Below are 26,340 nucleotides of genomic sequence, written 5' to 3'. Positions count from 1 at the left end.
GCTGCCAGAGGAACGAACACAAGCTGTGTAAAGAGTGTCTCAATGTGGCATTATCAAGCTCTCCAACTGATTTATTCCCCGCCACGGAACCGGACGAGAATGATGAGGCACGCCTAATGCCACGACACTTTCATCAATCACGAATCCACAGCTCAGCAAGTCCACTGCGTAATCGTCAGTCTTTACAAATCAAGCCATATAAGTACGCAAACTTACCTCCGCACCACCAGGGGCCACATACGACGTGAACCCAGGCTGGTAGATCTGCAAGTGTACACGTCAGCAAACCACAACACAGCATAACATCACTTTCCACCACAGGGAGGACGCTCACGTTGACAGTATACCCGGGGTCAGTATCCTTGAAAGCACCAGGAATACTCAGAGTCGGCGCAAACGAGCTCGCGGAGGCGGTCGAGCCCGTGACGTTGATCTGCGCGCACGAGATGTAGAACTGCGGGATGCCGGCCGGGTAGGGGTTGTGGATGCCCAGCTGGTGGACGCGCAGGAGGTACTCGCCGTTAGGAAGGCACGTCGGGATCTTGTACTCGTAGGTTTCTAGGTGCTGATGGTCAGTTCAATCCTTGACGGATAGGAATTTGATGAGGTGAGTATCGTACGTCTCATTGGCCAAGTTGCCTGACCGTTGCTAAAGGTCGGGAGGAAGTCTTTGAACTTGGCCCATTTCCCGGACCCGTCGTAGTCTTGGACGTGAGAGGGCGCTTTGGACAGGAAGCTGGGCGTCTGTCAGCGAAAGCTACTGTGCATTGGCCGAGTAAGTACTCACAGCGAGATGGGACCCTGGTGGTAGACGGCCGTGTCGAGGGTGAAGGTGAAGGCGTCGCCGGGCTTCACGTTGACAACCGTAGTCTGGGCACCGCTGGCACCGCCGACATTGCATCGCAAATCGTTCGAGGCGAGGTCTATTGGGCCGATCAGTTTCTTCTGTCCCTTCCAGAAACACGCAGATCAAGTGATGAGGGCACGTACCAGTAACGGGAGAGTTGTAGTTGGTGTTCTTCCGGATGTGCTGGAAGACGTCGTACTTTGTGGACCCCACGGACAGCTGCTGGAAGATGTAGTGCCCAGAGACTTCCGATACGGCTGCCGAGAGGACGGCGGCGGCGGTGAAGAACTTCATGGCGTCGGATCCGTTAGGTTGCGTCTGGTCAGAGAAGACGAGCGTATATTCGGAGCAGGAGCTGACTCGGAAGAAGGATGAAGATGATGAGGGAACCACGTCTACGGGCTCTTGGCTCTGTGCTCATCATTTAAATGGGATACTGGACGTTCTGCCATTTTCCTTCGCCAGGTCGTAGTGAGACGGCTCGGAAGCTCAGCTTCCCTGATGCTACTCTGGAGAGCAGTCATGATTGGCAAGGGGGTCAATCAACCTTGGTAATCAACAAGACCCTCTACGCGGCAACGATGAGAGGTGGGATTACTTCGGCTGTTGACGGGTCTCCGGTACATGGCCCCGAGCATGGTGTATCGCGTGATGGGCGGTTTGCTCTGACTGCCAGGAGACGGTACCAGATGCTATGTTGACCTGGTTGTGCCCAATATGCGTCAGCCAATGCTAAGCCGTGTTGTCGGACCACGAGACTCGGTCTGGAATGGTAACGGATCAGTGGTCCAGGGCTTACTTCGTGTGTCTAACTGAGCTCTTAGAGGCACCCAGAACTATCCTTAGACGGTGGCTACCTCTCTTGAACAAGATCTTCTGGATGATTCGGCGTGCTTAACAGTGACACGTCTTAGCTCACCGAGGCTATCTGTAAGACTCCACGCTCCATCACTGATGCCTCCTGCAAGCAAGTGAAAACTCGCAAAGAACCACATCTCGAGCACACGGCGGCGTTGGATCTCGACAGCGATGATGAAAGTCATGTAGCCACCGGCAGAAGTCGTGCATGGCACGTGAGCCGTTCATTTGCCGGAGGTGAAATGCACCCCAGACTCTGTACTCTACTTAAATTAAGCTTGTATGGAATAGCATTTTAGCCGTGTAGATCACTTGGCAAACGTCGGCCTCGGCTGAATTCATTGTTGCTGAGAAGCGTTGCCTATAGTAGTTTGATGTGATCACTACAACGGATTGTAGAAAGAGGAAGGTGACTCTAGAAAATATTGAAGGGCACTGAGAATAGACATCTTTCCCGCATTCCTTTGAAGCTTCTGGTTCAAGTGCCGGCGGCTAGAGCCATGGGCAGTGATAGTCTGGACTCACAGCATATAGTGCTCTTACCGCTTTGCCGCCATAATTGCGTATCTCGCGATATCGATTGTATATCAGTCGACAGTCAGTCCAGTAGTATCTGCTTTGAGATTGAGAGTACTCCGAGCGGGTGATTTATATTAACATCAAACTCCTTTTTGAAGCTATCCAGGATCGTGAAACGGAGTCTCCCGGAGCCACAGCCTCCGGGCTCTAAATGGTACATGTTCTTTCCCTCCGATCACTGATGTATTAACTTTATGCCACTGACCAGTAATCAATCCAACTCATCAGAACCGCTTCCAGTCAAATTATGACAGTAATACAACAGAAGAGCATGGGGATGGCCTCAGAGGGAGTATATCAATTTGATTCCAGGACTGACTCATCTCATAAGAATTAGGACTGAACAAAGAAGACGGACAGAGTCATATGAAAGCGTTCACCGCACGATCAACGGCTTTCCATAAGGCTAGAGTATCTCAGGAGCACGTTCAATCTCCCCGCCCGGAGCGAGAAAGCGGATCGATCACCGGCCCGCCCGGGAAGCGGACCATGCTCACCCCCTTGCTCTTCGGGATCAGAGCTTCCGCTACCCCCGCAGATAAGGCGAATTGTACCCACGTTCACGCCGAGTAGTATCGCAGGCTTTATATTTGACCGCTTTATTAGAGTTTTGATTCCGGATCGGAGAAATAACAAAAGTTTCGTACGGATAGTCTATTGTATGCGGATGAGTAGTATATTTGAAAAGCTGCCGCGACCTTACTTGTAGTCGGCCCGATACTTGATGATGTCAACCAACGACGAACCTCGTGATTCGAGATGAATAATTGTGAATAAGAGGCAACAAGAGTTGTGCTTGTTGTTTTGCGCTGTGATCTACAGACAGACGGGTGTCTGCCAACCCACTTGGTTTGGCTTTACCGCAATAAGCGCTTTGGAAACACCCTTTGAATGATGTTTCTTTTCAATCTTTTCTCCGCTTTGATGAGATGGGTGATTCAACCTTTAGGGCGCCGAAATATTGAGAGCGAACCAGTCGGATGGACACACAAGACTTGGAACTCTTGCAGTAGATCACGTTCTCTCGTGTAAGCGACACTGGGTTTAGCTCACCATTTACATAGGTTACCACGACGGAAGCAGACTCTGAAAAAAGCGCCCTACGACGCAGCAAGCTAAGATGAAAGGCCTCAGCTCTCGTGTGATGCGGTAGAATTCACCGGCTATATCCAGGCCTGTAACATCGTCACGTCTCGGCAATCTAATCTCGACACCCCTTGATGTGTATTAGGCAAGTAGCGGACGAAGCTCAGTGTAGTCTAAGCTACTCGATGGGTCTCAGGGGTAATTTCTACGGGACATGTTGTAAATCGGTTTCTCGATGACTTTAACTATCGAGCCTCGTCCTGGCAGCTGACAGCCTTGAGCTGCTGTTGAAACGTTGACGGAAACCCTTACCTTTCAGTAACTTCTAGGATCATTTACCTGAGGTCTCAAAATGAAGGCCTTCATCGCAATCCTTACGACGTTTGTCGCCCTGAGCGAACTTGTCTCTGCCCACTGTGAGAAGCCCAAGAAGTGAAGAGCGTCCCATCCCGAACTGACAGTGCTCCCCAACTAGACCGCTTCACGAGCCTCGTGGTCGGGGGCGTCAACACAGGGGAATACGTCCATGTCAGGCGCAACACAAACTACAACAGCCCCGTCACAGACGTCCTCAGCAAAGACATCGTCTGCAATGCTGGCGGCCTCTCCTCCGGTCCGGCGACGCAGATCGCCACCGTCGCGGCCGGTTCGACCGTAAATCTTTCTCTTCTTCCTCCTCCTTCTTCTCACATCTTCACGCCCCCCTTATCCGCCTTCCTGCTCCTCACCCCCTCCCCGTTTCCGTATCTCCATGCTCGAGATACCTTACACCCGAAGATCCGCGAGTCGACACGACTCGAGAAGACTCACTAACCAACGCACTCTCTGCAGGTCGGTTTCGCAATGGATCAAGCAATCTACCACGACGGGCCTGTCATCGTCTGGCTCTCGCCCGCCGCGGGATCCAACGTGACGACCTACGACGGCAGCGGTCCCTGGGCAAAGATCTGGGAGCTAGGCGCGCAGACAGGCAACGGGCAGATCAAGTTCCCCGCCTCGAACCAGGCGGGCTTCAACTTTCAAATCCCCTCATGCACACGTACGTCACGACATTTCCTTTCCGTCGAATGGTCAAGTGGTGGACTTACTCGTGCAACAATGGTGCTTGCTGCTTTCCCCGGTCGTGGCCCCTCACCCGGGACTATGCAGCCGTGATCACCGTTGATCCCCACGGACGGGCACTCAACGCCCGCCCGTGTGTGATGTATGTATGTATGGCTGGGCCGCGGAGTACTGACGGAGTCTAGCCCCGGGAGAGTACCTCCTCCGCATCGAGCAGATTGGACTACACTCCGCCAGTGCCAAGGCCGGAGCCCAGTTCTACATCTCGTGCGCCCAGATCAAGGTGACGGGATCAGGGAGCGGCACTTCGTTCTCGCCTACTGTCAGATTTCCGTGAGTTGTCTCCTCAACTTCCATGTCATTCACAGATATGTCCAGCCTGGTTCCCATGCTCAATGCTCCCAATCCCAACGCCTCCCCACACCAAAGGCAACTCCACCTGCAGGGCAGGGCGGCGGGCGGGCGGACGGCGGGCGGCTCGTTCTCGTTTAAAGAAAAAAAATGTCGCGATGGAACCTTGATAGGGTGTTAATCTCCACGTATCACTTAGGGGCGCATACACTGGCGACGAGCCCGGTATCTTGATCAACATCTACTACCCTGTGGTGAGTTCTCTCGTGCGCAGACCTTTCCGCGCCCACGCGGGAAAAAAAAAAGTGAAGTCATCGTGAGCGAGTCGTGCTGATGTCTTGGCGGGGTCGAAAAATAGCCAACAACTTACACCGTACCGGGAGGACCTGTGGCAAAGTGTTGATCCAGGCCCTTCGTTCGTGTCATTTCATGGCGAGGGTGACGCAAAAAACACATTTTCCTTCACGATAGCCATGGTTGTTGGGTATTAGGGTTTCCGCGGTTTCCACGGCGCGGGCAGCGTGCGTGGCTGGTTGGCTGGCCGTGCCGCTTGGTATAGTCTGTAAGGGAGGTGGATTAAGATGGATACGAGAAGATCCAAAACAGAGACAATATTGGATTTGATTGAATTTTTTTCATTTGTTTGATTCATCTACCAAAAAGCTTCGTGAAATACACGAACTTGGCAGAGGTGTTGGGCATGGCTGCCGTGTCGAGACTCTCGTGTCCCGACAATAATTATCTTTTCAAAAAAGAAATGGGTACTGAGTAAAACACCAGACTCCATTCGCAAAAAGTCCCAAAGAGTCGCTCGTTCGATCCTGAAGCCATCCATAAAAACAGGGAAATACCCCCCACTCTAGAAAGCCCTATCAAGATCGTCAAAAGAGAACGAAGGAAAAAATGAGACAATAGAGCTCCCATAAGTCGTTATCCCCGCAATCACCGGCTCCCAATACCCGGTCTCAAATCCCGATTCTGACGATTCATTCCCCCCTCTTCCGCAGCTCGCTGGATTCGCGATCAATAGGGACTCCACAACTTATCGGGGCTCCCGGGATAGTCGAGATATGACTCGGGGACGGGACTCGAGGTCGAGACGGGAGGAGGGACAATGCGGTATGCGTCGAGCGCAGACATATCCAATGCCAAGCTTCCGGCCCCGTCGTTGGCATTGGTGTTGCTCATCAAGTCCCACGCCGGAGCCTGCCCCGCAACAGCAGCAGCAGACATCTGCTGGCTCGCGCGGAGCCTGTAGCACTCGTTGGCCAGGAGTCTGTAAGCACAGCAGAGCGCGTCGTTCTTCTGACTCATGTCCTGGATCTGAGCCTGGAGCTCCTCGAGACGGGACTCTTTGCGCTTTCGGTAGGCGCGCTGGTTGGCGCGGTTCTGGGCGCGGCGCTTCTATACGGGGAGAAAACGTGGTCAGCCTCTTTTTCCTTATTTGCAGTCTTTCGGATGCGGCCCGCGGGAGATGAAGGCCGGGGAGCCGATGCTCGCCAATAAACGGGGCTCATGCCACGGACTCGGGGAGGAAATTGCAGACTGGGAAGCCGGGGGAACAACTTACTGATAGCACTGACTCGCTGCAGTTCTTATATCTGTTGCCCCGTCTTCCTTTCTGGGGCTTTGAAGACTCTTCGGATCCGCTGGTGGGGGAGTGTGCGTCATCGTGCGAGTCTTCTGCCTTGCTGTGATCGATGCTGGAGGTCGGGCTGTGAGGGCTAGACCATAATGACGTCGGAGTGCAGTAGCCATTCTCGTTGGAGTTCTGTTCGACTTGTGAGTTTCAAGAGTCTCATATGTGTTGTCTGGCAGGCTGTAGACATACGATGCGTGAGGCGAACTGCGCGGCGATGATGTCGTAGGGGGTTGTGCCAGCCATTGAGGAGAAGTCGACGGGCATGGCGTATGGCGGGAGTTCTGGTGATATGCTGTCCATTGCGTAGATGTGTATTTTGGGTACTCTTCCCAACCTCGTTGTTGACGATGATTCACAGTAGATGAGATGGTTCGTGAGATTGGTGTGGCAATACAAGGATCACGGTGACGTTAATGTATGGCGAACTAGTGTGAGAACTGAGAATAGTGTTGTAGATGGATCTGTGGGATGAAGAGGCGAAGAGGGAGGCGTGGAGGTGGAGGGCAGTAGCGTGATCGAGGAGGCGAGGGTGGGCAAGGGCAACTTATATATCCTTAGTTCTCGGTGTGAGAGCGAAGCATCGCCAAAAGATCTCCGAAGACGGCACCAGAAAGAGATGTGACGATTCTGCAATGACCAGAAACAGGACAGGAGACAGGGGGAAGGGGTGTGTGTGGGAAGCAGACACTCTTGTAGACAACATGGTACATACATAGAGAGCCGATGGAACTATGAGGAAACGAGAGCACGAGAACCATGGGCTGGAACCAATGACGGTGTGTGTTAATGTCAACGCTGGCCCGGCACGGGTGGACGAAGACGTGAGAGCGAGTACCTGCATATGGAGTCAGTTGGTCGTCCATCCCAGTCCGTCGCATCTGGAATTCGGTATTCGGTGCCGCGCCGGTCTACAGTGTACGTATCTGGAGGAGGAAGGGGGAGGGGTGTGTGAACAGTGCAAGGCTTGATCAACAATGAGATCAAAGAGCTATGGTGGGCCACCGTCCGTGTGTACATGAAGGGTGAGTGGATGGCTGGTGAGGATGAGGATGGGTATGTTCTCGGCGTGCGAGTCTATGAGTAGTAAGAGGTACTTTGAGACTGTAGGAAAAGACATGCTTGTCTACAGTTTCTGGACCAAGTGCCATTACAGAATACTTCGACGCATATAACGGAACTCTGAAGAAGGAGTCCAATGGCAACCAACGATGTAGGGTAACATTACAATATTCGCGCGTTGTTTCGAAGCCAGAACTGAGCAAATAGAGGGCCAGAGAGGACTCTCTCTCAAGTAGCTGATTCGGGCTGTGGCCCATTCGATCCCGGGACGCCGGAGACGAATCGCGTGTTTTGCAGAAGTCGAGGCCCGAAGACGAGCGGAGACGACCCGGGAATAGCAGAAGGGAAGGGAAGCCGCTGGGTCTCGTCACAAGTTGAGAGAGAGGGCCGCTCACAGAGAACCTCTCTAGTGAGACAAAGGTGTGGGTGAGTGAGAGGAAATGAGAGTGAATGAATCAGTAGGCGCGCTATTTTCCCTGCTGGCTGCGGGTTCGATCGGTTTGGTTTCCCAGCAATCATTGCGGGAGCTAATCCTCATCCAGTCTAGCTTTGGCACTGGCTCAGAACACCTTATTTTCTGTCAAATGTCTTGTCTCCGTGGACCGCGGACCGTAGTGTACGGAGCATGCAGAAGAGTGTGAGAGGTAGGTGGGAGTGGTGTGTACCCGTAAAACGCGAGCTCGGCCTCATCCGTTATGATATCATTTCGTCCCTCAACGACAAGGATGGCATATGTATGAGCGTTTCTGGGATCTGTATCACTGTGCGATACAGCTGTGCTTCACTCTGTGCGAGTTTGTCAAGGTGGCCTGGACTTGGACTGGCATGTGTTCGCAGAGGGGTTCAACCGTCCAGCTCAGTCGGAGGCTCTGAGTTCAAGAGGGCAACGATGAGACTCACCGGTACCAAAGTGTCAATTAAGCTCGGCAGAGCCACAAAAATAAACCAGCCCTGCAGAGTCTCAGACTCACACTGCGTATCCATAGAGAGTAGAGACTAGAGACTAGAGACTCGCCATTCCGTGATCTTCGCGCGGTGCTCCACGGATTTACCACTCTTTGCGTGGGTCAGATGGTTGGTTTTCTCCGTGATATTTTCTCACTTCATTTCCACTCCGTTTTCTAGACTGAGTAGATTCTGTGTTACCATGGGACTTTGCCCGGCATTTCGGCGTCTCGCAAAGTGGGCGGCCCCTTTTTACAACGCTCCCCATTGAAAATGAAAATTTTAGACAAGTTTTTTTTTAATTGCTCGTTCCCCATCTCGAAAAACCCTTCAGCTTCAGCTACTCCAGCTGAGAATAATTCGGATGGGACGGTCTTCACCCAATGCGAATGCCCTCACAACGACATCATGGGACCATGGGCAGTGATCAGATCGGCAGAAACTCAAAAAAGCCTGGACCTGTCTTCCCGTGTGGCTGCCTCCCTCTCCAAAACCTTCAATCCGTTAATTCCGCCATGCATTGAAAGACTGTCGACCGTTGCTCTATCCGTACTGTCCAGGCGCACCCAGAGCTAACCGGTGCCCTTTCGGCTCCGACAGAGCTGCATTGACCAATTCTATAGCCGCCATCGGGCGACGGGATGTGATGCTGGGACCGGGATGTGAACACTACTTACCCGAAAAGGGAACAAAACAATTCTCTCTCTAGGGCGTCCAGTCCAGCCCTAGCAAATACGTCCAGCCCTTTTTTTGTGTCTCTCTTGTTCTTCCCGTCGGAACCACAACCTTGCGGTACAGGGGTGCTGACGCCTGACTCGGGTACGTCGGACTCGCGTCGGTGGCGTGTCGGTGGTCGGCTTCAGCTTGCGCCGGGAGTGACAGTGAAGACTGGCAGGGCTTCGAGTGACAAGCGATAGTTGAGTAGTATTCCAGCAGAGCCGTCAGTTTCATTCCCGGTAGTTCCCATGGCGTAAAGTGGGATAAGGAGACAGCTTGAACAGGGTGGATTCGCGTAAATCGGCTGCCCGTTGATCATCCACCCCCGTACGAATAGCTGACAGTCTCGCAGAGACCTCAACGGCAGTGGTACATGATATCCCTGAATAAGCTTATCCCACTGAGCGTATCGCTGCAAATCCCTCTTGTCTCTGCTTACGTTTTTGTTCATCGTGCCCTCTCTTCTGAAGCTTGACGCCAGATGCAGATGGGAGAGCCACACCCTTCCCCCTCTCACCCCCCACCACCATCACCCACCAGACCAACGGTCCATCGATGCACAGAAGGCTTGGCGTTTTCTTCCGATGCTTCGATGTCCTTTCCATCCGGTATCCATCCCTAATCACGACGTGAACTCGTGATGGTCAGTGTGGGTCGAATTGGCGATATGCTGCATGCGGTAAACTGCATCTCAGTTTTGTTGATCACTATTGTTGGAATCTTTACATCACTTCTGACGGCCTTGCTCACTACGATCGCATCTATCTCGGGATTACACATCGCTTGTATGCCTAACATCCCCATGGAACGATACAACATGTGAAAGACACTAGGCGTGAGCTCGTTCGGCACCGATCCTCGGTGAGCTTTAGTGAACGAAGCACACTACTCTTAGTTGCTGACGTCGTCGAACCCAGGAAATCCTTCCCTCCCCGCTCGGTCGCGGTTTGGGAGCACGGGTCCCGCCGTCAAGTTTCTAGTCGGGCCAGCTATGAATATCTTACCGTAGACACAGATTCCATACTCTATGGTTGGTCCCCGAAAATTGACGTGTCTTAATTCCGACTTACCCGCCCAGCGAAGCAGGACAGAAACTTTATCCTGAGCCGTTGGAACCGGGGGCGGCTTACTGGAGCCATTGCATGGCTAGGACACCACCACGTCAGGAATCCGGCACAACACAGGGGCGCAAGTGCGCCGCAGTAGCGCCTATTCGGCTGATGGGACGTGGAGGTCCTGGACCATGTCAACTGTGCCGATTCCGACTCTCATCATTGCCATGCAGGCTGAATGGAGAGGGAGGGAGTTTCCCCGCCATTGCCAATTCTCACACTGCGCCGGCGGAATGGCCGATTAAAAGAGCGGGACAAGGCCGATTCGCGACCCACATTCTCATCGGCACCGTCCCGGCGAAGCGGAGGCAAGGCGGAGTCCCGCACCGGGAGCCCTTGCACATCCATCGAAGATATCCTGCCTACAACTGACTCTGATCCACGCATACATACGTACTCAAAGATACGCCACAGAATACGACTGAGTGACGCGAGGGCGAAGCGAGGAAGTCCTTCTTTGCAGATGGCATTTGACTTTTCGGGCGCTGTCAGAAACATCAGACCAAAAGTGTGACTTTCAGGCTACCCTTCTCTCGGCGGGGAGGTACTGCTCATAACAAGCAAACAAAGCCAGCATATCCCCCCCCTCAAGTCCCGAACCCGCCACACCGCAAGTGCCTCTCTCCCCATCCCTACCACCCTTTTCGCGACGCGAGATTCTCCCCGAGGCGCAAGCCAAGCCACACACGTCGAGCGGTTTGAACGTTTCTTGAACCCCGAATTTTGGGGTTTGCGCAACCCCCGGTGTACCTAATCTCGTTGGCCCGTTTGAAGTCATTTTTCGTCCCAAGTCGAGAGGCTGAAGTGAACGTTCAATACGAGGAAGCTCGAACCAACAAAGTGCGTCTGGACCTCTCGTTTCCGCGGGTGCTGAGTATGGTACCCTTTTCGGCCAACGGCGTCGAGTCACCGTCGGTTAAAGGGCAGGCATACCGAGATCGTTATGCTGCAGCCTAATATTGCAGAGTCAGACTCAGACAGCTAGTGCGTCCCTACTGAATAAGTGATTATTCGCCATCCTAGCTTTCTGCTTTGAAAACCATTTTGCTTCTGGTTGTTGCCTAGGTGTTCGTCATCAGCTGTATCCCACCTACGGCCGCTGTCCCAGATACGAGTGACGACTCACGCCGCGCTGCCGTCTCGAGAAGGGCGTCGTCATCTGCCGCCTCATAGCCTCCGTACGCCACACATGTCTGGAAGAGGTCTGGACTACGATCGTCTAGCCCAGATCGTCGGCTCTAGTCCCTGACCTAGCGATTTTCTGGGGTATCCCGATTGTTCGTGGTTGTACTTGTTTCACCTGACGAAGATCAAGAGTTGATAGGAACCTATTTTAAGATTTCGTGAGAGGGCCATCACAACTCCGCTTTCATAGTGTTGAGGTCAGGTCCCATACAACGTTCTCTGGACCGTAAGTCGATGGCAACAAAACATGCCGACACAGAGCCTCGCTCCTGGCTATGAAGGTAAGATGTGAGCCTTGGTGACTATTGTTGTCTAAGCCCCGTTTCTCCGTGCCGATGAGCACCTGAAGTAACCCGTCAAGGTTGAAGGTGTTTCTATCCCACCCAAGTCCCTGACCAAAGCCATCAAGCTCCTCGCAGCCAACAAGGGACCCAAACTCAGAGCAGCTTGTGTCATACTCTATAGCTGAGCAGACCACAGAATCTTCCGTCGGGGTAAGCAATGGCGTACACGTTGGCCCAGTGGGTTAACGTGTACAACGGCGCTTACGGAGCTCACATCTAAAAGACTGGCCTGCCCGACCGTAGTCCCTTGTTACAGCCGATGAGTGAACATACAATCATATAATTTGCCATTTTGCCATTTGGCGCCTTTTTCTTTTTGATGAGGAGTTGCTTTCGTTTTGCTGGATGGTTTGTTCAAGGTAATTTCCCTATTTGCGTAGCCGTTGTGAAGATGCTCGTGGGAAGGGGGATACGAGAGATGTTGGTCATGCCATGGGGGTTCGAGCCTACCTATGGACGCTTTTTGTAGGTTCCCTTTCGTCAAGGAAGATGTGATTGTTTCTTTGGACAAGAATTTTTGTCTTTACAATATGTAAAAATGCGAGTGGAATACTCGATCTGTCACGACAAGGGCACGTTCTGTTGTATAATATACGTCGTACCCAACAGGACGAGCAGATATTGCCAGTGACTCTTTACTCCATCGCTAAACGACACCGCGGATCCCATTGAATGATCGGAAGAGAAGAGCCCCACTCAAGCCGTTCCGAAAACCAAAATTGTCAAATCATCAGTCATCCACGCCTGTCTTGCCCCGAGCCAGCCGTTTTTGACCCATCCCCCATCCCTCGTACGCCATTATATAAATCAAGAGCTGTTGGCAAAGAACTTTGTGATCTTCTGTGTGCCGCCCTGTTTCGACTTCACAGGACTCTTACTCCCATTACTCGTTGGGTTGATCCTGCTCTGCCGTCCCTTCACAGGCGAAACCCTCGAAGTCTTCCTAGGCGGCTCCTCTTCTGCATCTTCACCAGCGTCAGGTGCCTCCCGCTTGACCCCTGCTACCTGCTGGCTGCCCTCCTTATCAGCCGCCTTGGCGATGACTTCCGGCACCGGCTGGCTCTGTCCAACTTGTGACTCCTTGGGCTCTTCTTTTGTCTCGATAGTAGGCTCGAGCTTCGTGGCCTCCTTGGACTTTTGCTTGGCAGAAGCATTGGCGAAAAAGTTTGCAATGTTGTGTTTGTTCTCCTTACTCGCGACGGGGATGATGAATGAGGGTGAGTTGTTGCCAACCTTGCCGACCTCTTTGCTGACGGCGTAGCATTCGAGCTCGCCGTCGAATGGCTTCAAGAGGTCCTGCAGCTCCTTGGACCATTCGTGCCGCTTCGGGTCCAGCCACGTCTTGAGCTCTTTGGAGCCCGGGTCGAGGATGACTGGCATCCTGTCGTGGAGGAACTTGAGCTGCTTGTTGGAGTCTGTGGTGATGATGGTGTAGGTATATCGCTTCTCTTGGGCGTCTATCTCAAAGTTAGACCCGCTCGAAACGATTGAGGATTGGGGATGCTCACCTTCATACTGTGCACAATCCCACAGCCCAGCAAAACACATGAGCTGCCCGTCCTTCCTCTTGACAAAATGGGGCGTCTTCTCCTTTCCATTCTTCAACCACTCATAGAACCCCTGAGCGACGACGATACACCGTTTCCCCGCCTTCATGGTCGACCACATACCGCCAGGCGTGCTCAGAGAGTCGTCGCGGCAGTTGATCGTCTTGGAGAGCGTGGCGTAGCCGGGATCGCGCTTCGTCCAAAATGGAATCAACCCCCATTGCATCGACTGCAACTTGTACTTGACCGAGCTGTCGCTGCCATCGTTGCTTTGAGACTGGCTTGAGGCGGCACCATCCTGTTGGCTGTTCCCTTGATGACGGCCATGGCCCGCGCCACGGTCCGGGACATCGGCGCGATAGACGACGCCGTGGTAGCCTGGTGCGAAGTTGTATGTCTGGCGAGGAGACCCTTGACCCTCGTCTTCTGGCACGTCATCCACTGACATGTCATCGTCCTCCAGCATCCGTCGGATTTGCGACGGCCGCTGCGCAGGTGTTAGTATTGGGCTTGGAGCTTGGTCATGTCTCCGAGACTCACCAGAGCTAAAGCGTATCTTCCGCACATATTCCCCAATGACCCAGTGATCCACAATGAAACTTTGTCTTCTACGAAGACTTGCGCCGAGATGCGATGGATGGTTTAAGGGCCAAGAGCTCATATGCATTGATGACGTCGTCGAGACGCGGGACACTGCGGCAGACGTGACTAATCTACGCGCTAGATGCACGCCGGCACGTGACCCTCTCCTCCAAAAACCACTTTTCGAGATATCACGAGATACCTCATCTTGCTTCAGTCCTTCGAAGTTTGATTCTCTTACTCTGAGAGAAGAACATGATGCAATCGATGTACTCTCTACGCTCGCGGTCTTAACCCTCACCCATCAACGCAACTCCAACTAGAAGCAGCATCAATATCCCCCTTGCCACCCCACGAAGCATACCCAGGGTAACTACAAATCGGCCTCTGCCTCAATACCCCCTTGTCAACAGTATCATTAGCAAACTTGGTCGCAATAATCTCCCTCACGCCCTCTCCGCCACCCTCGACCCACTCAACAAGCGCAAGCAACACATCGTACCTCGCATCATCCACGCCAGGCACAGGGAACACATGCTGCCCGCTCCCCTCCAGCGCCGCAGCGTGCCCGCTGCCACCAAAGTACCACGGCGCGTCGTACACCCCGCCCGAACAGTGCTGCATCCCAGGCACAAAGAACAGCCTCCAAAACTCGTCCAGGTCGACCCCCCGCGCCGCCATGGCCGCCCACGTCTCGTCGTATAACACGCGGCTCACGTCCGTCGGGATCAAACCGTCCGCATAGCCGTGGTACTGCACCAGTTTCCCGCCTCTCTCATAGAACGCAGAGAGATCAAAATTGTCCGCGTTCACGTTGCCCGGGTTCAGCCGCGCGGCCTCGACGAAAGTAGAGTAGCCGAACTGCGTCGTCCAGTCCCACGACGGGTCTTCAAAGAGGTAATTCTTGGCGTACTCCGTCCCGTAGAGGCTGGGCTCGTTGTTCGATCCGAACGACGACGGCATCTGCTTCTCGGAACCGAGGCCAAAGTTGGGGTAGACGTACGTCAAATTGTGAACGTCGGCGTCGAGCTGGATGAGCGGGCGGTACAGCTGCTTCAGTGTCGCGATCTGCGGCGCCGTCAGACACGTAGTGGAGCGGTTCGAGATCGCGCCGGTCTTGCAGAGCATCTTCTCAGGCCGGAAGTTGCAGTGCGTAGGGTTCATCACCACGCCGTCGACGACACCGTCAGACCCGTCGCACTGCCACAAAACCTCGTCGCTGATGGCGTCAAACACGGCGGGCGGGAGGTACCCGGGCCCGTCCTCGGGCAGATTCACAGCCCCGACTTTGAGCTGCCACAGCTGCTGGCTCGTAGACATCCACGCCGGCGCACCGGCAAGGATCCCGTCAAAGTCCTCTGGGTGGTCCTGCGCCGACTTCACGCCCTGCCGGCCACCTGTTGAGCAACCGGAATAATACGACCTGTTGGCCGCGGCGCCGTAGTATCCCTCAACAATCTGCTTCGCGACGACGGTCGAACCATGGAGACTGCGCCCTGCCCAGTCGGCCTTTGTCTCGGGGTTGTTGAGCGCCCAGCCCATGTCCTGGCTCGACGAGTTGTGGCCTGTGGAAGTCGACATTGTCGCGAAGCCGTATTTGACGCCGGTGCCCATGGCGTACCAGTTGATACCCCCCGAGAACCCCCCGTTACCGACCGCGAGGAACCTATTATTCCACTCATCTGGTAGGAATAGACCAAATGTGTAGGACGATGTCGGCGAGGACGTGACGTTGATGGAGACGACGCAGAGGGGCGGAAGGTGCGTCGCGTTTTGGGGGTAGGCGATGTTGCCCACCTCTCCAAAGGTGCCATTGTCACCTAATTGTAAAGTCGTCAAGACTTCGGCTTGGTTTTCTGGTGTAAGGAGGGCGCTCACGCTCTCGAGTGAACACTGGCTTGGGGTCTTTTGCGCGGAGACTTGTGAGGCACAACCCTCCGCCCACAAAAGCAGGCTCAACACACGCGGAGCAGACGGCATGGTGACGAATAAGAGGCCCAGAAAGATCATGCCAAGTTCAAAGTCGTCCCGACACTCTGGCACTGCGCACCTTCTTTCATGGCCGGCATATTTATACAGAGGCAATGGCCGAGAGTGCAATCTGAACCGTTGCATTCGTTCAGGATTCCACCCCGCCGGCTCCGCAATTCACCTCCATCATCCCCGCGTTAGTGGAGAGTCTGTCAATTGCACCCCGCAATCTCGTTGCGCTAATCTTATATCAGTCTCGTCAGATGAACATCTCAGAGGGGGGGAAACAAATGAAAACCAAGTCCGAGGCGGCGGAGGCGCAAGGTTTGGAGCCAAATGTGACGTTGCTGATGGCTCTGGGGATAAACAAAACCCCACGGCGTCCGGCATCGGCCCGGTGGTGTGGACTACATGGCGGCCTTTAACCGTCGTTATTATCCGCTTCATTCGGTGTTGTTGAATACCTAGATCTAGGAGGACCGATGAGAGCAGGTTACTCTAACACATCTCTAGACAGCGTATTAACGTCACTGCATAGGCCATACGCCTTGATCTTTCATGTCTTCGTTCCGTCTGATACTAGACTCTGTCTGAAGACAGCGAGTACTACTCTGTGAAACCGTATACAGAAATGTACAATCCCTGGTTGAATGAATGCCATGCCTCTCCACATGAATACTCTGAAAACTCCGTAATCCCCTTTTTTTAAACAGTCCGCCTAGACTTGCGCTTGAGCGCCGTCTGCGCAGCCCATGCATCCTCGAAAATAGTCTTGCGCTGCCCAACATCTCCCCTCTCCATGGCGAGGCGGCGCACTACGTGGAACGCGCCGGTTCCTACACTCATGGTCTGGCCCATGATGATACACTCACTCACGCCCTCAATCTGATCCGTCTTCATACCGGCAGCCGCCTCGAACAAATGGTCTGGCGTCTTCTCGAACGAGGCCAGCTGGAGAACACTGTCTCTCATCTTGGACAGTCCGAATCGTGTGATACCGAGGACCTCGCCCTTGTAGGTCATGACATCAGCAAGCAGCTGCATGTGACGCGGATCGATACCCATGTCACCCATGACCTCGCCAATTTCAAAGGCAATTGTGCTTCTTGCGGCCTCGATACCCAAGACGTCTCTGCACTCCATAATGTTGTTGGACTTGACCTTTCGTCCCTCGACACCCTCTGTGTTCATGCAAGCGAGAAGCCCATAACCTTCGACCAAAACAGTGTGAGTTTCGTCCTCGGACGATTGGATGATGGCACGAGTGGCCTCGGGGTAACCAGAGATGGCCACGGTCGGGATCGTTCGGCGGAGGTAGTTGGCTCGCACCAAGAGATCGCCAAGCTCATCCACGGGCTTGGCCTTGACAGACCGCTTGGAAGCCGCCGACTCGTCGAGGCGAACGCGGATCTCGATTCTCCCGGCGCCAATGTGCATATCGGACCTCGACACCTTCATCTTCTTGTGCTTGCAAATAGACTCGGCCACATCGCCCAGGGTAATGCCTAGTTGCATGTCGGACAAAGCATCCATGTCGACCTTGAGAACGACGCTTCCCGACTCGGCGAACCATTCGTCCTCAATGTAGCTCAGGATGTCCTCAACATACGTCTTTTCGATACGCGCCTTGACAATCTTCGCGGCTGTCATCTCCCTGTTCTGCATCAAAGGGCAGGTGATAACGGGGGTACTGATAGTCTTGGAGGCGTTGATAATTTCCTTGATACGGGGTACACCCTGGGTGATACTCATACCAGCGACACCAGCAAAATGGAAAGTCTTCAGAGTCATCTGCGTACCGGGCTCACCAATAGACTGCGCACCAACAGCTCCGACGGCATGTCCGGGCTCGACGTGCGCCTTTTTGTACTTTTCCAAACACAGCTTGATGAAGAGTCGCAATGTCGTCTCGGACATCTTGGCGACCTTGTCGGCAAAAGCCTTCTTGGCCTTGACCTCATCCTCATCAATGTCAACATCCATGCTGTCAGCGTTGGCTGTCAGGCCGGTGAGCTCCATCACACGAGCAAGCTTGTTGGCACGTCCGGTAATGTAAGACTCTAGTGATCGCAAGAAGTCTCTGGCGCCTTCGTGCTCGTCTGTGTACTTTTCTTCCTCGTTGTCGTAATCAAGAGTCAGATCACCCAACAGCGACTTTCTGGGATAGCGCGCGCGTTCTCGAGCAAGCAAGTTGTCGCAGAGTTTGACCATCTCGTTGGGCAGCAAGGCAGCCTCGTCATTGTCCCAGGTAAGGTTCTCAGCGTGAGAGAAGGTTCGGTCAAAGTTGACAGGCTTCGCAGTGGCCTCCATGTCGACGGGGTCCAGTTTGTCGGCACCGAACTGGAACTGAACAATACCGCCGCCAGATGTCCGCACAGTGTCGTCGTACTGCGTTGACAAATCTTCCAGAGACTTCATCAGTCTGCGTGACATGTAACCGGTCTCGGCCGTCTTGACAGCGGTATCGACCAGGCCTTCACGACCAGACATGGCGTGGAAGATGAATTCGGTGGGCAGAAGCCCAGAGTAGAAACTGTTCTCGACGAATCCCTTGGACGGCGGCTGAGGCGCGTTCTTGTGGAAGTGAGGAAGCGTTCTGTCCTGGAAACCATCGGCAACACGCTTGCCACCAATAATCTGCTGTCCGACTAGGGCAACCATCTGGGCCACGTTAATTTCTGAACCCTTGGATCCAGACTTGGCCATGACCAGCGGGGCGTTGTTCTTGCTGAGAGTCTCGATACAGTGAGAACCAGCCTGCGTTCTGACCTTACTGAGAAGACCCGAAATGGAGTTCTCTAGCGTCTCCTCCATGCTGCAACCCGTCGCCTTTTCGAGCTTGTTCTTCTTGTACTTGTCAATGAGGACATCGACCTCTATGCTTGCACCCTTGACAAGCGTGCTCTTCCTCTCGAGCAGTTTCTCGGTGGGGAAGACATCACCAATACCGATGGAGAAGCCTCGATTTGTGAGATGTCTTGCGCACAACTTGGCAAGTCGGTTCATCGTAACCACGGCCGCATCGGGACCAAAATCTCTCAGGATAACATAAAACACTGAATCTTTCTTTCCTGATCCGACCGTCGACTTGTCCATGACACCGCACATGACTTCGGAGTTGCGAATCACCAACCATCCGTCATTGGGATCCATATCGGGGCACTGTCCAGCTCTCGCCTTGTATTCTCTGCACTTAGCGTCAAGGTTAATCTTGACAGGACTGTCTTTGTTGGGTCGCATCATCATGCTGAAGACCTGCTTGCCGGTCCACAAAGCCTTGGGCTTTAGAATGGCAGGAGGGGGCAAGTCGAGGTGGACCTTGCCGTCCATCATGTGCATGCAGATGTACGTGAACGTCTTGCGGTCGAAGAAGTTGTCCTTGCTGCTCAGAAGATAAGCGGCGGTAATGAAATCTTGCGTAGCCGCAATGACAGGCTCTCCGTTCTTGGGCGTCGCCAGGTTGTGTTTCACACCCATGAGGTTGATGGCCTCGGCGCGAGCTTCCTCTGTCTGCGGTACGTGAAGATTCATCTCGTCACCATCAAAATCGGCGTTGTAGGGGCCGCATACACACTCGTTGAGGCGGAACGTCCTCCACGGTCGCACTTTCACCAAATGACTCATGATACTGAGCTTGTGCAGAGACGGTTGACGGTTAAAAAGAACAATGTCGTTGTCTTCCAGATGGCGTTCGACGACATCGCCGATTTTGAGATCCTGGGCGACCTGGTTCCGGTTACCAAACTTCAAGGAGATTTTGTAGCCTCCCTCATCGTTCTTGATGACCTGCTGAGCGCCAGGCCAGATGCTGGGGCCGTTGCGAACGCACTCCTTCAACTTCTTAATGTTGTAGTCTGACACTCGCTCCGGGTAGGTCAAGTTCTTGGCGACGAGCTGGGGAACAGCAACCTGGTCGATGCCAAGGTTGGGATCGGGAGAAATGACGGTTCGTCCGGAGAAGTCGACACGCTTTCCGGACAAATTGCCACGGAATCGACCCTGCTTTCCCTTTAACCGCTGGCAGAAACCTCTCACGGCTTTGCCAAATCCCGGCTGTTGCAGACCTGGCACGTCACTGTTGACGTACATGGCAACTTGGAGCTGGAGATACTCCCACTGTTCCATAATGGTCTGAACTGGCGAGCCCTTTTGTAGTGCCGAGCGAATCATGCCGCTAACCCAGACAATGTCTGCCAGCTTTGTTGTGATATCGTCCTCGTTACTCGCGTTGTCCTGGGCTACTGATGGTCGAATGCACACAGGAGGCGCAGGAAGGAACTGCCAGATAAACATTTCAGGACGGCCCTCGGCGGGGTCCAGGCCAAGAAGCTCGCAGTCGGTGGGGCTGATCATTTTGAAAAGGTTAAGAACCCTCAGAGGATTCATATCCTCCATGGCCTTGCGCAAGTGCTTGTCCAGCTCGCCATTGTTCTTTCTGGCCTCGGCGAAGGACTCGTCGAACTTGATCTTGCTCTCGGGAGGGATCTTCTTGGCCGAAGTGGATTTGTTGTACGTGACGAACTTGTCGTGGGCGAGCTTGAGAACACCAACTTTCCTAATCTGGCCTTGGACGGAACCGCAGTACATGCAGTTCTTGACCTTTCTGCATTGCTCGTTGATTCGTTTGCAAATCTGCGTCCGTCGCAGATTGTCGAGCAAGGGTCGCCTCAACTCCTTGAGGAACGATCTCTTCTCGCTCTCTGTGAGTAGGACTTTGCCGCAGTCCTAGATACTGTCAGCGGCAGTCATTACGAGGGAAACTGGGAATGCTCACCTTGCAGATGTCCTGCAATATCATCATGACGAAGCGCAGGTAGCCAATGTGAAAGGCCGGTAGAGGAAGTCTGACATGACCGAAATGGCCTGTGCAGTTTTGCAGCGATTCCTCACATGTTGAACATTTGCCTGTCTTGCTTGAGGTACCCTGTCGGCCAACACATTAGATCGTCTCATAGATGAATCGTTGGGAGTCGCTTACAAGACGGGGGTCAAGAGGACCATGCTGATACGGGGCTCTGTTCTTTTCGATGTCGTACAGGAGGCGATCGGAAACTTCGAGGACGGCTTGGTTCGCGATATCTTGGTTGGACCTGGGAGCAAGCGGACAGAGTTAGCGCTTCGGTTTATGGCATGAGCTGGGTGTGTGGGTGACTGACTGGATGCCAAACTTGATGCCTCTGAATCGCTTGGGCAGCTTATCGACAAGCTGCGACTTGACCGGAGTCACGGTGGTGGTGGTCGCCATTGCAATTGCTCGTGGAGCGCGCTCGTTTGGTTCGGTTGGGAGAAAGCGGCGGCGGCAGTGGCGGGTGAGTCAACCCGGAAGGGCGAGGTCGAAGTCTACGGGAGGAAATCGATGGTGGTGGATTTTCGCATTCGGCGCAAGGTCATGATCGAGATCCGAAGTCAGTAATAGGGTAAATACGGACGACGGGAGGTTCGGTGCGACAAAATGCTACGGTGTGTTGTGCATTGGGGATCGGTACGGAGGCGTGGAAAGGTCCAAGTCGTCGTCGGGATGGCTGAATTGGAGTCGGCCTCGCTGGAAATTTTGTGAAGATGGAGGCACGGCGGGACAACTGGATAAGGCGACGGCTTAGCGTGGGAATGAGGGACGGCATGCAGGTCGTACCCCACCATCGAAAAACACAGCTCGCCCCGCCCACTGCCATGCGCGACGACTTACGGGTACGTATCTGTTGCTCAGTGCTAGTTGATAGTGGAGATTCCCAATTCTTCGTCCCTACCTTAGGTCGCGTAGGAAACTGCCTTAGCAAGCTTAGGTAAGGCAGACTTCCTATTGCATGCCCTGTGATTTACTTAGACGAGTCTGAGATTTATTTCCATGCCATAATTGACCAGCCTTTGAAATTGCCAAAGCATTATTACCTGTTCCGAAATGTGACCGAACTAGAGCATCAAGACCAGAAGCAGAAATTCAAGTACCTGGAGGCATCGCAGCTGTCGGTGTGAGTCTTTCGGTGCAAGTACAAGTACCTAGGCACCTAGGTATGAGGTATACCTTATGTACGGATAAGCGGCACAGTGGTTGGTGAGTCTTCAAGTCTGCAGTGAGTGAGGTGCAGCTGGCTCGCTTCTGACGGGAGATGAGGTAAGCATCAAGAGCACCTCCAGACCTCTATACCCGACCGTTAGTGCAGTGTCACTGTAAGGTACTTCGGAAGGTGGCCCTTCGGCTTGCATTCCACCGTTGTTCCATTTACACGGGACTGCAAACTGCGTCATGGGGTCCCTGAAAGCTGGAGCTCCCCATGTCCAAGTGCAGCTGACTGGGGCCGTCTGCGCCCTTCATTCATCCACCTCCATCATAGCCCATACGGAGTACGGATACAAAGATACGAATACTCTGTTCACTACGGATCCTGTGCCTGGGGAAGCACCTGCAGATGGGTAGGCGACCTCGTGTTCCTTTACCGCGTATTTCCCTTTGATCCAGAACTGTCCACTCTCATGTAAGCCTCCATTACCGACTGGACACCTTACCTCACAGATACCTACCTGCCTCAGAAAAGGTACTTACCGTAAGAGCAAATACCGCCAAAAGTGCAAGTACACGTTGTCCCCTTTGATAGTAGTGCCAAGCAGCCAAAGCCCCGCGACTTGTTGGAAACTCATTCTTCCTGAGCTCTTCCATCTTCCTCCTTCGCCCAGCTTTACCTAAATACATACAAGATTCCGTCAACCCCCCAACCTTGCTCTCTCTCTCTCTTGACTTTCGTTCGATCTCTCTCACCTCACTGTCGCCGCCTTAACCCTGCACCACTGCTCCAGTCTGAAACCAGCATTCCTGGTTCCCGCCCAACCAGCTCCAAGCTCCCCCCGAAACTGCCCTCCAAACCGGTCACTGCTCTCCCCGACAGTCGGTCACGTCCTCCCCCCCAAGAGGACTCCGGTGACGCACTCGCACTGATAAGTGCCCGTCTGCTGCTGCCTCTGTCACGTTGGCGCCCGCGATTCTTCGCTCCAGACAGGCTTGGGGACGACACTGCAGACCGCCGAACCTCTCCGGCACATATATCAACAGCTACATCACCGCAACCTCTCGCCGCTCCTGGGCATCCCGTCACACCTCCGCCGAATGGCACTCGGCCCACTCGCAGATCATGGCTCCCGGCGGCGCTGACCGCAAACCAGAAAAGTCCTACCTCTCATCCGCTGTCGACTCCATCAACCCTTGGGCCGGCAGCCGGAGTTCAACACCGACGCCCAAGGATCCTCCTCCACAGCCCGTGCCCGTCCCGACATCCCGTCCTGGCGATCACAGCATCACCCACTTATACGGCCAGAGCATCAAGACCTACCCCTCCGACTGCCCTCCACTGAACGTCCTTTGGTACCACGCAACTGATGTGAGATCCCCATCGTCAGCACAAAACTTGCCCACTTTCAGACTAACTCGATGCTGCCCAGGTTCCCAAGCGCAAACCACAATTCCTCCGAGACAAAGCGAAGCCTGCCGAAGATGCCAAGCCCCCGACCCAGCCAAAGAAGTTTCTGCCATTTTCCAAGCTAGATTCTCGTGCAATCGAGACGGCGTACCAGCGTTTGTTGGAGGATTCAGAGAAGCGAAGAGGAGAACGATCGTTGCGCAACGTTTCGTCCGGCTCCAAACGTGGTCGCCAGAATACCGACGATGAGGGCGCGCACAGCAGCGTGGAGACCAACCCCGAGGGTACCCAGACCCCCAAAACGCGCGTTCCCGTGAACGAGGACTACCTCTTTGATGTCGATATCGAAAACCGGGAGCTGGGCCCGGTCTACTGGCTGGGTCCTGTGTATGAAGTGCGTCGCGGCACCTGGTTCTACGACGAGGGTTCGTCTTTGCGGCCATGTGAGGAGAACCTAGCTTCACAGCTGGAGGAGGGGTATCTCAAGGTCAAGCCCTGGACATATCCCAAGCCGCGAGTTCGCAACGACCCGAAGAACAAGGACCCCAAAGCCAAGGATGTAACGCCCAAAGCGTCCGTCGAGAATCTCAAGGCCGCAGCAGCTACAACTCCTACGACTGACGGGAGTCTAAAATCGCCGGGGCCGCAGAACCAACATCAGCCCTCTTCGCACCGCTTGTTTGGCGCCTGGATGAATAACATCGCAACATATCAAGATGCAGGCACCGCGTGGCTGACCTCAGACAGCATGCTCTCGTGGGTGACATCAACCATGTATGAAAGATTCTCGGGCGGTGGTTACATGAGTGGTGTCAAACTGGTCAGGGGCTACTCTGACGTGGCAAAGAATAAGAAACAACAAAAACAGCCGGCGACGCCAACCGACCCTACAGCAACCCCGCAGCTGGATGAGAAGCAGCAGAAACTGCTCAAGAGGAGGTCTGCGCCACCATCTTCCAGACCGTCGCAGTCAACCGACGAGATTTCCCTGCTGGAGGAGGAAGATGACAGGGAAAATTCCCTCCAACGGCAGATCTCTTCGCTGATGGAAGGGGCTGAGCGCAATCAGGAGGAACAGGAAGAGGAGATTCGGAAAAGAGAGGAAAAGGAGATCGAAAACGACTACAACGGCCAGCTTGGCGAGACCCAAGGGCGAGAAATCGAGCATTTGGTATTAGTCACTCATGGTATCGGTCAGCTCCTCGGCATACGGTAAGACTAAAGATTGGGCATATTGTCTACTTGAGAGACTAACTTGCACAGCATGGAGAGCGTGAATTTCGTCCACGATGTCAACATTTTGCGCAAGAACATCAAATCAGTGTATTCCAGCTCTGCTGACTTGAGAGCACTCAACTCGGAGCTGGAAGATGGCCCTCGAAACTGCCGTGTGCAGGTTTTGCCGGTGTGCTGGAGACACCTGCTTGATTTCCCCAAGAGACGGGAAAAGAAAAAGGAACAAGATATTGGTGACGGTGCCCAAGATGAGGACGAATGTAAGTGACCGGCCTGAAGTTTAGTGGACACGACTAATCATTCAGAAGACCCCTCCCTAGAGGACATCACCATCGAAGGCGTGGCGTTTGCCAGGTCCTTGATTTCCGACCTTGCGCTAGATGTTCTCTTATACCAGAGTGCATACCGAGAACAGATCTCGGAGATTGTGCTAAAGGAGTCGAACCGCATCTTCAAATTGTTCATGGAACGGAACCCAGAGTTCAAGGGCAAAGTCCATGTTGTTGGCCATTCCCTCGGCTCGGCCATCATGTTTGATATCTTGTGCCGGCAAAAGGAGAAGCAAAAGACGTTGGAAACCCCTCGGAATCCCCTCCGATTCTGGCCGGCACAAGAAAAGATGGAGGCCCATCGTGATCGAGAAGCCAATGAGCTGCGATTTGAGTTTGACGTGGAAGATTTCTATTGCCTTGGGTCTCCGGTGGGGTTGTTCCAGATGCTCAAGGGACGGTACGTTGCTGCAATTTCCTTGCTGAGCTTGAGTTGACTAACACAACTAGGACAATCGCGGCTCGCCATCTGCCCAACTCCCGGCCATCAGAAAGCCCCTTGAACCCGGATTTGATGGACGACCCGTTCCTCGCCGCGAATCCGGCTTCTCCTACGCATCGTGTTTCCGCGATCACCGGTCTGCCCTATTCAGTCTCGTCTCCAAAGGTTTCGCAGCTCTTCAACGTCTTTCATCCGTCAGATCCAATCAGCTACCGTCTCGAGCCCCTGATTTCGCCTGCAATGTCCACCTTGAAGCCCCAAGTCTTGCCGTACACCAAGAAGGGCATCTTTGGCAACGTGGCGCAACAAGGCCTCTCGGGCATCGGTATGAAAGTTGGCCAGAGTGTCAGTGGGCTATGGTCCAGCTTGAGTGCAGGCATAGCAAGCAACATTCTGAATCGCAGCCTCGGTCTCAGCAACGAGGATGTGGCCAAGATGAACTCGGCCAACTCACCACAGCAGGTTTCAGGAGCGGGCACGAACATTGCAGACAGCGGTGTGATTTCGGATGCGTCGAAGCTTGGGGAAAAGACGAATGAAAGAAAGAAGCAGCTGGCGGACTCCAAGTCGATGATGGGCCGCACCAGCATCAGCGGGAATGAGATGACGCTGATTGACGACGAGCTCGAGACGTTGTATTCCAAGTTCCAGGAGAAGCGGGTGGCACTGGCCAAGACGGACGACGACGGCGGCGCCGCGGACTGGCTCGAGGCAGAGCGTAAGGCGCAGAAGCTGCGGCGGGAGGAGATGAAAGTCCGGGCCCTGAACCGCAACGGGCGCGTCGATTACAGCATTCAAGAGTGAGCAACTGATTTGAGTCTTGCTTGAGTCTATATACTAACACGCGATAGGAGCGTTCTCGACTTCAACCCCATGAACACGATTGCGTCGCACATGAGTTACTGGTCTGACGAGGATGTCAGCCACTTTATTCTTTCACAACTTCTCTCTAATAGAAGCCGAGCAGACCGAAAGTAGACGTGCCATAACTTAGACTAGACGTTTAGGATGGGCGACCTGATCAATACAATGGTATT

The 26,340-nt window shown here is 53.8% G+C and overlaps 7 protein-coding genes across 7 annotated transcripts; 3 read left to right on the top strand and 4 right to left on the bottom strand.

The window, feature by feature from the left end:
• Positions 1-189: 189 nt before the first annotated feature.
• Positions 190-1,485, bottom strand: CTAM01_07602 (fungal cellulose binding domain-containing protein; the record flags this gene model as incomplete). The annotated part of the gene is made up of 6 exons (XM_060523624.1): positions 190-264; positions 335-558; positions 621-736; positions 788-923; positions 991-1,258; positions 1,459-1,485. 6 exons carry the CDS (start codon positions 1,483-1,485, stop codon positions 190-192), a joined length of 846 nt encoding a protein of 281 aa, XP_060381678.1.
• A 91-nt stretch (positions 1,486-1,576) lies between these two features.
• CTAM01_07601 (uncharacterized protein) lies at positions 1,577-2,041 on the top strand (the record flags this gene model as incomplete). The annotated part of the gene is made up of 3 exons (XM_060523623.1): positions 1,577-1,633; positions 1,762-1,920; positions 1,997-2,041. 3 exons carry the CDS (start codon positions 1,577-1,579, stop codon positions 2,039-2,041), a joined length of 261 nt encoding a protein of 86 aa, XP_060381677.1.
• A 1,681-nt stretch (positions 2,042-3,722) lies between these two features.
• Positions 3,723-5,349, top strand: CTAM01_07600 (cellulose-growth-specific protein; the record flags this gene model as incomplete). Its single annotated transcript, XM_060523622.1, has 6 exons — positions 3,723-3,786; positions 3,846-4,024; positions 4,202-4,409; positions 4,618-4,715; positions 4,957-5,037; positions 5,275-5,349. The coding sequence occupies 6 exons, from the start codon at positions 3,723-3,725 to the stop codon at positions 5,347-5,349; spliced, it is 705 nt and encodes a 234-aa protein (XP_060381676.1).
• A 457-nt stretch (positions 5,350-5,806) lies between these two features.
• On the bottom strand, positions 5,807-6,725 carry CTAM01_07599 (uncharacterized protein; the record flags this gene model as incomplete). Its single annotated transcript, XM_060523621.1, has 3 exons — positions 5,807-6,187; positions 6,354-6,554; positions 6,615-6,725. The coding sequence occupies 3 exons, from the start codon at positions 6,723-6,725 to the stop codon at positions 5,807-5,809; spliced, it is 693 nt and encodes a 230-aa protein (XP_060381675.1).
• Positions 6,726-12,594: 5,869 nt separating this feature from the next.
• Positions 12,595-15,896, bottom strand: CTAM01_07598 (tannase and feruloyl esterase; the record flags this gene model as incomplete). The annotated part of the gene is made up of 3 exons (XM_060523620.1): positions 12,595-13,821; positions 13,875-13,890; positions 14,281-15,896. 3 exons carry the CDS (start codon positions 15,894-15,896, stop codon positions 12,595-12,597), a joined length of 2,859 nt encoding a protein of 952 aa, XP_060381674.1.
• Positions 15,897-16,592: 696 nt separating this feature from the next.
• Positions 16,593-21,132, bottom strand: CTAM01_07597 (RNA polymerase Rpb1; the record flags this gene model as incomplete). Its single annotated transcript, XM_060523619.1, has 4 exons — positions 16,593-20,612; positions 20,662-20,811; positions 20,866-20,977; positions 21,044-21,132. The coding sequence occupies 4 exons, from the start codon at positions 21,130-21,132 to the stop codon at positions 16,593-16,595; spliced, it is 4,371 nt and encodes a 1,456-aa protein (XP_060381673.1).
• Positions 21,133-22,822: 1,690 nt separating this feature from the next.
• Positions 22,823-26,281, top strand: CTAM01_07596 (DDHD domain-containing protein; the record flags this gene model as incomplete). The annotated part of the gene is made up of 6 exons (XM_060523618.1): positions 22,823-23,257; positions 23,319-24,508; positions 24,560-24,792; positions 24,841-25,261; positions 25,312-26,103; positions 26,155-26,281. Coding segments are annotated over 6 exons (3,198 nt in total), but the record flags the coding sequence as incomplete, so codon positions are not given.
• Between the last annotated feature and the right edge of the window lie 59 nt (positions 26,282-26,340).

This window comes from Colletotrichum tamarilloi (genome assembly GCF_030869305.1).
Source record: "Colletotrichum tamarilloi strain Tom-12 chromosome Unknown Scaffold_24.1, whole genome shotgun sequence".
NCBI classification, from domain to species: domain Eukaryota; kingdom Fungi; phylum Ascomycota; class Sordariomycetes; order Glomerellales; family Glomerellaceae; genus Colletotrichum; species Colletotrichum tamarilloi.
The sequence above is the reverse complement of the archived record's forward strand: the minus strand, read 5'-3'. Positions and strand labels throughout refer to the sequence as shown.